Raw genomic sequence first — 11,499 nt, forward strand, 5'->3', positions numbered from 1 at the left:
TCAACAAAGGGAGGGAAAAATGGGGACTCCTGAACACAAAGCTCATGCAAACAATAATAGCCCTTTTATTTTCCATTGTTAAACCAGCAGTTGATGCTAAATACTTCCTTCCAGCCCTCCACTTTGTTAACTATTTCTGTCACTCTTCTGCTCAATTTATGGGAGGGGATCTTAGTGTCTGGAGCTGGTTTTCTGCAATGTGCTGGTGACCACATGGCTGTGCAGTCTTTTGTGAAGAGGAAGGTTGAGCACGGTTTCCTTGTGCCATCCTGTACCTTTTGAAAAGTTCCACTTTTTTTCAAATATGAAGAAGATGGGGTGTTGTTTCTGCCAGCCTTTCTGGATAGTGGTCATCTGTAAAGCTCCTTGCTATCTCAGCAGTCTTACCAAGCCTGGTGACCTAACAGCAGTTCACAGCCTGTTCAGTGTCTGATGATTAATCCCCTCCCTTTAAAAGTATGCACTTAGTAGCAGAACCCCACGAAAATATTGGTGGAGCAGAGCTGTTTTGCCAAGTGGCAGATTTAGAGTTGTTCTTCTTGGAAAGCTGGCTTCCTGTCACTGGCTTTGTCTCATGGGCTTTTTTCCAGTGGTTTGGAGAGAGGAGAAAGGGAAAAAGAAATTGTTCCTCCAAAATACCTCTTCTCTTTTACATCCCTTTCCTCAATGTGTCCTCTCTGCTATTCTACATTTCAGGAACTCCATCAGCCAAAGTCATCCTGACTAAGTCCACTGCTATTCCTCATGCCAAAGAAGGAAGATCCCTGCAAAATAAGATCCCTTGAAAAAGAAGGTGCAGACAATCTTAATTTCCATCGTGTCTTCTCCTGATTCTTCAGAGGGCAGGCAGATGGAACAAAAATCTTCCTTGCACTGTGGAAGAGTGTTAGCTCAGAAAAGTCAAATCTGCTTCTTGTTGCAATATGAGAGTTCAGATCAAAGCATCAGTCTTTTGCCAATTTCTAATTAGCTGATAGGAACATGAAAATTTTATTTTTTATGATCTGAATACCACAGTGAACTCAGGCAGCTGCTCCTGGGCTAGCTACAAGACTGGAGCTTGGGGCTTCCTATTCTAAACACTGCCACCACTGGAAATGGAAAGCTTGGTCAGCAATGAGCAGCACAGGGCTGTGGCACACAGCTGAGTCTGCATGACAGCAAAGATCTTACTTTCCCTGGAGATAGCAGCATCCCCCTTCACTTTTAAAGTCTGTACAAGGACAAATCCAACACTGGGTTCTTTTCCCTGTTTCCTCTTGAGATGCTGGGTAAGGCCTCCAGACAGGACTCAGCAGCACCACATGCAATATCAGCCAGGTGAATAGAATGTGAGCAAAGCCCATGGCCTTTCTGGCACAGGGTCTGGAAGGACTAATGTTGCTGGTGCCTTCAAGGTCAGGACTTTGTGTGACCCCATGAAGATTCCCCACGTGCTCTCTGAAGAGTGAGGTGGGTTCTTTCTGGGAAGAAAAGCACAAAAAGTCAAGAAGTACCAAGAGTCGGTTAGAGAAGGTTAGAACAGGGGACACACTGGAGTGTCAGGCACCCATGGTCAAAGAGTTTGTGCGGCAGTTTTCCCTTTGGTGTCCATGTGTCAGTCTCTGGATCATAGCAGTCCAAGGAATCCAGGTCCTTGATGACATTGTCTGAGGTGAGACATCGTCCTCCTGTGACATACAGCTTGTTCTTGATGACAGTGGCCCCATGGTGCATTCGTCTGTCCTTCATGTCTGCACATTTAACAAACTTGTTGCCTTTTGTATCATAAGCAATTATTCTCCGGGTGTACCCTGAATACAAAGCCAGAGGTGGAAGAGACAGATGGGAATTAAGCTCTTATGGTCAGAAGAAGGAATAATAATGATGTATTTCATGCTGGTCTTCAATAAAACATATTATAGTAGTACATAATTTGGCAGAATTAAGATTTACAAACTAATAAGTGATGATGTGTCAGAGGAATGCCTGGCTGCCTATCTTCCTTTCCTGTCTGTACTCATCCTCTCTTGTAGCACCTTGGCAGCCAAGGCTTGATGAGCACCACAAAGCCCATGCATCAGGCAACCAATCTGTCAAACACAGCTTGCAGTTACCTGCACATGCCTTCAAACATCTGAAAACAGAGTCCTAGAGCTTCACTAGGAAATACAGAAACCAGTGGCACATGTGATGGCCTTGCTGGGTTGGAGCTGTAGCTGTCTGCTGACTGGAGCTGGGTATGCAACAGCATGGTGCCACCAGTGCTCACTCCACTCCTGAAGCCCTCAGCACCACATCTGTGCTGGCCGCCATGCCAGTGACCCAGTGGACAGCTCTTCCTCTCAGGGATGATATAACTTGTACCAGCTGAGAGGCAAGCGCTGGCGAGAGGGCCACTGCCCTGGAGCAGTGGGGGTGTGGAAGCTTGGTACCCAGCAGTACCTCGCCCGTGTGGACAAACATGAGTGTGGTCTGAGGTGAGGGCAATCTGCTTTCTAGGAGCCTAATAGTCTTGGACCTTTGGACTCAGCCCTCCCCACTGCAAAGGATAGCAGCGGCCTCTCCCTGAGGGGTGACACCACCTTGAAGTCCTGTGCAGTTTGGGTTCAAACCTCTGCTTTGCTAAAGATACTCTGTGCCTCATTTTCCCTTAAATAATTCAACACATGCTTTGTCCTGGCAGCCTGCAGTCAGGGAAGAGGCATTAAGGACTGCAGAGGGCCAAATTATCAATGACATGATACACCCGACTGCCACAGGCAGAGGCTGGTTCTCAGGTTGAAAAAGACACAGAGAAGTTTCCTCTTTCCAAGTGTTTCACACTGCTTTTGGGATATTTCATAATTACCCCCAGGAGGCAGCTAAAAGACCAACCAATACCTCACAGACCTACAGCCCATCCATCCTGACAAGCCATCCATGCCTTGTGGTAACCCTGCTTTCCATTCTTCCAAGTGGAGCAGACAGGGAGGACCAGGCTGTGAGTCAGGAGGGGAGGGTCAGGACCGCCATGCTCCTGGCTTCCTCCCAAGAGCAGTAACTTGCATTGGCTTTTCCTCAGTTTTCTCCATCTGGGTACTGCTCCCTGGGGTAAGAAAGTGCCTCATGGAGAACTTATCTCCACTTCAATTGCCATGAGGCTCCAGAAAATAAGTGTATGGAGGGTGGGCACACTCCTCCTTTCCTTCCCAAGATCCAGGTGTTTTTTGAGAGAGCACCCCAAACAGGAAGGCTGCAAAAACCCACAGAATCTGGGCAGGGGAGGGACAGGGAAGGTGAAACAGAGCCCTTACCACCTACGATGATAATCTGGTCTCCAATCACAACAGCTGGTGCACAGACATTCTTCACTACCCTAGTCTCCATACGAAACCACGTATTCCTGGAGACATGGTAAACCTGACAAAAAAAATAAAAATAAAGATATTCACACAGCTGTTTATGTTTCATTTTAACTGACATCTGTAATTACAGAGGAACTTCTGGGTTTTATTTTGCCCTAATAAATACAATTCTCTGGCTCAAACTGCTGGAAATCTGAGAATGTACCCACTTTTTTTCCCCTAATATTTCCCCTTGGAAAGCATTTTGGATCCTCAAGATTTTCTGCTCAGGAGATGCTAGCACATGCACTGAAGCAGTGTATCTGCCATATGAAGGCTTCTTGCACGGCCATTAGATCACTGTAACTAGTTCTCCCAAAGGGCAAGCTGATTCATTTCATTTTCAAGTTATCCTGTGTATTCCTTATTAGCCTTAGCAATTTCTTGGGCAAACAAACTTCAGCTTCAGCTAGCTCTGCTGGCAGCCACCCTGTTTGCCCAGCTGCTATCTATATGCTAGTGACTGGTATGCACTCAGACTGGCAAAGGGACTTAGAGTGGTATCTATCGATTTATGTGAGAAAAAGAGCTGTTGCCAGATGATGATCATTCAATCATCTGCATCGGGGTGACACAAACTTTTATGTCATGTTATCTGCTTCTTAATATAGCAAATATCACCAGGGCATCTCCCCACTAACTGATAAATACATTTCCTTCCCCCTGATAATGAAGTACCGTTATAAAGCATTGCTCATGCCCTGCTTGCCATCTTAGATAATGATCCTTCTTAGTTAAAGCACCTTGAACAGTGAAAAACAGTCATGGGAAAGAAACATTTCAATGCTGCTAAAGCTTCAAATCAGATAAGAAAAAACGTAATGTTTTTTTCCTCCTGATAGAGTGTAATGGCTGAAAGCAGGCAGAGAGCCAGCAACATGTGGCAGGAGCCACATTTTTAACACAACTGTTTATCCAAAATGACAGTCAGTTTCAGTTCTGGCCCTTTGATGAGTGAGTATCTAATCGCTCTAACGATGGCGAGTGTTTGCGTTTGCCGTGAGCGAGCAGGTGCGCGGCTGAGACCCAGCTCAGCGCCCAGTGGAAAGCACTGATTTTGGTGAGATTGGCTACAGGCATGGAGACAGTCAGGGGGAGATGCTGCTGCCTGCCCTAGCATCACCTGTGGCAGCCCTGGCCCTAGGGCCCACCAGTGGCAGGGCTGCCTGACACCCAAAGCAGTGCCTCTGGGGCTGCTGCAAAAAACATTCAGAAGGGGAAAATGGAAGAGCTGCAGTGCTCCTTGAGGCCATGGATCAACTCATTCTGCCTCTTGCTGCAACACACAGTGACGCTTTTTGAGTGGTTTGATTTCCTCATGAAGGTGATGGACTGCTGAATACCTTAGGAGAAATTGCCTATGACAAGCAGTGCTGACCATTACCTGGATGAGCCGAACAGGGTTTTGCATTATATCTTCTCCCCCAAAGAGGTAAACCCTCTGATCTTTGGCAGCAACAGCAGGGTGAAGGACGGCAACAGGCATGTTTGCCATGATCTCACAGGTGTTGTAGACACTATCATATCTTTCCACAGAATTCAGGATTTCCTGGTTTTCGCCAATTCCACCAAATGATAAAATATAATTTTTGTATGCCAGGCTTCTGTGGGAGTAACGTGGAACTAGCATGTGCTCAATCAACCTCCACTGATTGAGTTTGAGGGAGTAAATGTAAATATTACCACTGACCAGACTTTTCTTATTGCTAACAGGCATCCCTCCGAGCACAAAAATATTGCTGTGTAAACTCACTGCAGAGGCTTTGTAGAGGCGCATGGGAAGTTTGGCAAGGCTCAGCCATTGGTTCGTCTTGTCATCATAAAGCAGGACATCCCTCGTTGTCTGCTGGCTGTCCTTCCTGCCACCAATGATGATGAGGAACTCCTGGTTGGAGTACCTGCGAGGAACATGCATCATGGGTTTGATGTCAGGCGTGTTGGTGCTGTACAAGGAAAACATGTGTCTCCGGGCTGACTCCAGGATGCTCCTGCAAGTGGGTGAGGCCTGAACGAGTGAGTCATTAGCAATGAAATGGAACAGGAAAGTTGGATGGACGTACTGAAGCCGGACCTTCTTGAACAACTCTTGCATGTAGCCTTGTCGTGCCTGGAGGTCGTGCCGGATCCAGACCATTAGTGCTTCAAAGACCTGCTCCTCCTCCCCACAGAGTTCATCATCCCCCAGGTAATCTATGAGCTCCATGGGACAGAGGTCCTTCAGGTCCTCAGAAGAGGCCACCACAGGAAAATATTTCAAAGCCATAGCCTTGGCTTTCTTATTCAAGCTTTGGCAGTTCAAGATTTTTGCCAGTCTGATCATGCTCAGACAATTGTCAGGGGTCAGCTTGTCTTGGAGGTAGGTAGAGCAGGCCTCAAACAGCTTAGTGTACTGCAGCATGGACGCAGTCTCAAAGAGGCACAAGACATTCTCAGTGGATATTAGAATCTCTCCAGTGTAAACATAAAGGATAATCTGATCCAAAATATCAGCGTCGATGCCCTTTAGAATGACTTTAGGCTGGTGACTCTCCCTGAAGTTGTTACAGAACATTGCCTTGAAGTATGGGCTGCTGGAAGCCAGCACATTTCGGTGACAGGGGATTTCAAAGCCCCCGGAGCAGAGGGTAACATCGGTCAGCATCCTGCTCTGTCGCAGAGCATTCAGCTGCCTCAGCAGTTCAGAGGAGAAGTCCTGGTCTTTGAAGAGAAACTCTTCAGTGCATCCCTCTTCCATAGCAAAATACGAGAGAGATTAATTCTGGACTTGTCAGAAAAAAACCCCCAAATTCTTAGCAGCTTTTATTGAAAAATCCAGCTCCAAGGGAACAAATCAGGACTTTGATGTTGCTGTAAATATCCGTTCACTATTACACATAAAAAATGGAACATGGTTTAAGCACAGTGGGAAAATAATAAAAAAGCCAAAAGGTCGTTAAGACCCTTTAAAATAAAGTTATCAGATAGGTTGCAAGTCTGAGGTCAGCACTGCCTGTGTCGTTGGCAAGAAGCAAAAGCACTGAAGTTATCTCACTGATTTTGGATTAAAGCTGGAGGGCTGAAGCAATTGGTTTGTCCATTTCCATCATGTTGAATAAACGCCCTTAGACATTTATTCTCTATTTTAAAGTATTAGCAGTTTAGTAGCTTGTGCCTCTTTCCTCTAGAGTTAGTCACTCCCAAAGAATGCAAATCTGGCAGAGCTGAACTCTGCAGCAGGACGAACGGAACCCTAGAGGCTGGGAATCTGCATTAAAAGTTATTTATTAACTCTGCTTAGCTGTGGTTTTTTTTATGTTAATCAGACACACAATGACTAAATTAAATGCCAGGCAGAACAATATGATGAGTATCTACGGCCGTGGCTTAACTGCTCAGCCTGCAGTGGAACCGAAGGGTAGAAACGTTTACCTTCTGCTGTCCTTCACTGCATGCACTTACTCTCTGCCGTTTATTCTCTGCTGAGTTTTTCCACAGCTAGAGCCTGGACAAAAACCTACAGACCCACGGGAGGTTTCTCTCAGTAGGTAGGTGATTCACAGAGGGTGGCTCTGGCCGTGTTTGTGCCGCAGTGAGCGCGGGGCATTGTGTACATTCCACGCTAAGAATAGGCGGCAGCGCTCCGCGCTCTTATCGCATGTGACGCCGCCGCTGCCTTTTGCAATGACCTGGCTGGTTCTGAGCATGCCCGAGTGGTGTTTTTCTGGCAAATGTTTACATATAATAAATAGACACGGAGAGGAAAGTTCACTTATAAAAGTCCTGGCTGTCCGTTTGGAAACAGTGGCAGGACGCTGTCCTGAAGTGCCTGGGAACTCTAGAAGCCTGTAAACAGTCTGCAGTGCCTCGCTCTGCGCTGTCACCGGCGTTTCATGGGGAAAGGCGGAGAGAGAAGGGCTTCGAGGGACTCCTGGGATGGACCGTGTCTCCACCCTATGGAGAGATCTGGGGAGCATCAGCCTGCTGCAGTGTGGTGGGAGATGCACCGGGACCCCTGCAGCCAGCGCTGCTCCAAGGTGGGCAGGGAAAGCCCAGCGACCTTCACCAAGCAGAAAGTGAAGTACACTCTTGGAGCAGTTTATGATGCTGCTTGATGTTTCATATAGAAAACCAGGTTGTGGCCTTTTGTCTAAGGACCTCAGCTCTCTGAAACCCCTACCAAAGAACTTCTGAATCAGATGGCCTGAGGAAGCTCAGTGGTACAGGTGTTACTGGAGCAGGTTGCTGCAGTGAGTAGCAAGCTGGAAACCAAGATTCCAGAGTGGCAATTCCCAGGGTGGCACAGAGCTCCTCAGGGCACACACCTTGGTGGGGACCCTCACTGCAGATGGCTGCACATGAACAAGCTAAGCTCCTTTTGCAGGCAGAGAGGTCTGGTCAATACAACTGAGTCTACCAAGTAATTCAGGTCACCAGTATGTGCAACCTGTATTTGGGCAGGTGAACAGTCCTCCAGGCACTGCTGGGTGTCCACAGGTGCTCAGCTGCCTCAATCACAAGTAGCTGCCCATATTTAACACTCCCATCCATGGCATCTATGATGATGAGCCTAAATCAATCCTCAGAGCTGGGACCATTCAAACGCCTTGTGCCAAGGGAGGATCCTCCAGAACTCCAGCTGGTGCCCTGTCAGGGTCTTCAGCAGGTCAAGTGTGATGTGTCCCAGCTCTATACCAAGTTCCTGCCTGCTTCAAGAGAAATAGAACTGGCTGTCCTTGCCTGGGTAACTGAATTGGGCTCCTCATCTCTGCTGAGATTTCTTCCTGTGTTCTAGGAAGGGGTTGAATCCAAAATGTAGTTTCTAAGCATCCCTACAACAGGGAAACACAAGGTTAAAAGAAAAGTTCTTCTCATATTTTCAAGCTTACGGGTGAGTCATGTCTGCATTTAGTCACAGCGAGGCAGACGAGCAAAAATCCTTGGGAGCCACAGTGCCCTCGTGTCAACTCCTGTGCCATGCTGGTGTTTGCAGTCCTCCATGTGTTCCTGCCCCTGTGTCCATGGTGCAGCAGATCACAGGCATGTGGGCAACATGTTCCTCTAAAAATGGCAGCTTTGCATCATGGCCATGCTGTACACGGCCTTTCTGACATGGTGAAATGCCTGAAGGCAATCAAACCCCAGAAGGCCCAGCCCCATGTTAAAGACAGGGTGGAGTCAGGCTGGTGTAGCTTTTTGGAGGCTGCCCACACAATCTGTGTGTGTGCACACACGTGTGTGAGGCGAGCTGAGGGAGGGCAAGAGCAGGAGCCACTGGACTTGACTCTTGCAGATGAGTCACTTTGAGGGTAAACATGGCAATCTGCAGCATTTCCCCTCTTCTCAAGTAAAGAAATGACCCAAGAATGATGTTGGGGTGCTGGGGAAAATGTACCATCCTTCCCTACTCCTTGCCGCTGCTAACTCACCAGCTGGACATGATCTTGCTATAAATATTTAGAGTGGCATTAAAAACCCAAAGGAGACTTTTTTTTTTTCCTTGTCCAGGGAACATTAGCTACCCAAACAAAACGCCCTCTTGCTTTCTTTCTTGCTCTGCATGCATATGCTCTCATTGCAGTCCATTCTGATGATTGATTGTAGCTTTATATCTCTCTTCTGGCTCTAATTCCTTGTTGCCTGTTTAGTTCTGCCTCTTCCTGGCAGTGGCTGTGGATTACTCTCTTAACCCTTTAAGAAAAAAATAATGCCATCTGACTTCATTAATGACACCGGCTTATGGGGTTGGGGAAGGCTAGGTGGGATGTTCTTGTGCTTCAGACACTGATAAATGTGGCATTTATTTAGAAGATCCCAGGCTCCATGGCTTTGCACAGTTACGCAAATTCCTGCTAGCCCAGAGTACAGAGTGTGCTATTTAAATAGCTTATTGCTTTGGGGAGGGTGGTGATGCTTCTTGCTGAATCCCCACACAGGTCTCTGCCAATTTAGAGCCAGGGCTTCTGACAAATAAAGCTCCTGCTGCCTGCCTCACAACTCTCTTCATATTTTTTCCCAGAGATTATGGCTTCAGACATATCTACAACCAAGTGGGCACATCAGCACTGCTTAGTTAGGATTTTCTTTATAAATAGACTAGAAATCACTTTTCATGCCAAAGACAATAAGTCCTGTATGCCCCCCACTCTACGGTGGGGGGGGAGGGAAGGTGGGTTATGAGCCCTGTTGAGAGGGTAGAGCTGTTTCTGCTGTGGGACAGTCTAAATTGTCAGATAAAATCAGTTTCTAAATGAGCTCTTGAGGCAAGTTTTCTAGGGGAGTATGCTATTGACTGAACCAGACCTGAGTGGTCTTTCTTTTGGGAAGACAAAATTAGTGTATTACCATGAGAGTGAGATCTTGCACAGATAATGGTCTTGTCTGAACACAGAGGGGAAAGTGGCCTCATTCACAGGGTATGTGACCCAGCAGCACCTTGAGATGGGATGCTGCAGGTGCCCCATAGCCCTTGATGGGCTGGAGCTATTTGGGCTCTTGGAGCTATTTGAGCTATTAAAAACTGTGACCCTCTATAATTGCTGCTGTACAAACTCCATCTGTGGCCAATTTCTAGAAAATAGAAGCATCTACCAAAGAACAAGCATGTTTGTTGTAATGCTGTACACTCATCCTGCTCCTTCTGCTCTTTCTCCTTAAGTGTTTGGCATCATTCAGTTTTGGAATTGTGGTGATTGAACCTTTGATCTGACCCAGAGCAGCACTTCTTATATTTTAATGCAAGGGGATGATGAAATGTCATGCACTGAGCAACAGAGCAGAAAAAAAAGCTGTAATCTGACCAGCCAGCAGACAGGTGCACAGAGACTGGTGATGTCAGACAATTTCTAAAACTCATATACTGATCCTATTACAATTCAGGTGAAAATGAACAAATATGGATAAAGAAAAAGGACTGTTCAAGACAGAGACTTCACTGACATTATTTGGTGTTATGTGCACTGTCTCAGTGACCACCAGCCCCCACAGCAATCAAGAGACAGATCATCCCTTTAGCCAAATTTTCAGTCTAAACTGACAGGGGACAAGAAAAAATATTCCTTATTATGGTCTTAATAAAATTGGGAGAGGGAAGAAAACACAGTATTAACATTTCTCATTGTATGAAGAGACAATTCCAGGGATCATAATTAATCAGATGCCATGGAGAGGATGGGAAGATGCCTCAAGCAGCAGTGGTGGCTGGTTGGGATGACAGCTCAGCCTAGGCTGGGAGCATTAGCTTGCTCAGGGACTTGTTCAAATGAACTTTTGAAACCTTGAAGGATGCATATTTCACAACCTCTCTGGACAACCTGCTTTCATATGTCTGATAGGAATTTCTTTTGCTGCAATTTGTGAATGCTGTCTCTTGCCCACAGAAAAATCTGCTAATTTTCTTCTGCTGCTGCTGCTATTTGCCAGATATCTGATCTTCTTCCTATTAAGTCCAGATATCCTTATGGTCTTTCTCTCTTATTCTTCTGTAACTATTATGTTATTAATTTGCTATTTAGCTGCTCAACAAACACATTTTCCCTGAGTCCTATTCCCTGCCATTCACACTGATATGATACTTAATGCTGAACTAAGGCTTATTTTAAGAATCTGGGTTTGATTCTGATTTCATAGGCAAGGGCAACAGGGTACATCTATAGATACTGGTCTTGAACCCCTGACCTAAACTTATAAAGGCATGGGGACAAGTTTTACAGCATTGGAGTCACAGAGCAACTTCCCAAGAGTCACTGTTTGCATTGTGTACAGATAGAGAGATACAGCATGTAATTCAATAATGACTTTGGCCCAGTATACGTGGGTGTGAAGATGTGTGGGCTCCTGGCTTGGTTTCAGGACAATCTCTAATTAAAGAGTGAAAGATTAAGATGAAAGCAATTGCACTCTTCTTTAGTCAGAATGACCTACTAGTGTTAATTAAAACAGTCTTCAGGCAAAAATAAACTTGGCTGCCAAAGTTATGTGCTTCACATTAAATAAGGACATAGCTGGTTTAAAGAGTGCTGAGCTTCTAGAGGTTTCACAGAAACCACTCACATAGCTTTGGGCACTTTTGTTGGAATATTTCAAAACAAATCTTTTGCCTAAACCAGCTGCTTCATGTGTATTTCAGACACCCACTGGCTTTTTCTTCAAACTACAT

General features: G+C 46.1%; 1 protein-coding gene across 7 annotated transcripts in view; it reads right to left on the bottom strand.

Moving 5' to 3' along the window:
- KLHL38 (kelch like family member 38) overlaps positions 1–6,937 on the bottom strand; it is a 29,003-nt gene extending 22,066 nt beyond the window's left edge. For 2 of the 7 annotated variants that reach the window (XR_005628182.1, XR_005628183.1), the window contains exons 1-3: positions 6,774–6,937; positions 4,750–6,229; positions 3,276–3,381 (exon numbers count right to left, since the gene is read on the bottom strand). Coding sequence is in view for 4 of the 7 variants with exons in the window: in XM_039715472.1 (XP_039571406.1) it covers positions 1,507–1,793; positions 3,276–3,381; positions 4,750–6,099 (1,743 nt within the window). In the remaining 3 variants the exon portion in view is untranslated. The other 5 variants (XM_039715474.1, XM_039715472.1, XM_039715476.1 and 2 more) reach the window with 5 other exon arrangements.
- Positions 6,938–11,499: the final 4,562 nt, after the last annotated feature.

This window comes from Passer montanus, unplaced genomic scaffold, assembly GCF_014805655.1.
Source record: "Passer montanus isolate IOZ18808 unplaced genomic scaffold, ASM1480565v1 scaffold33, whole genome shotgun sequence".
NCBI lineage: Eukaryota > Metazoa > Chordata > Aves > Passeriformes > Passeridae > Passer > Passer montanus.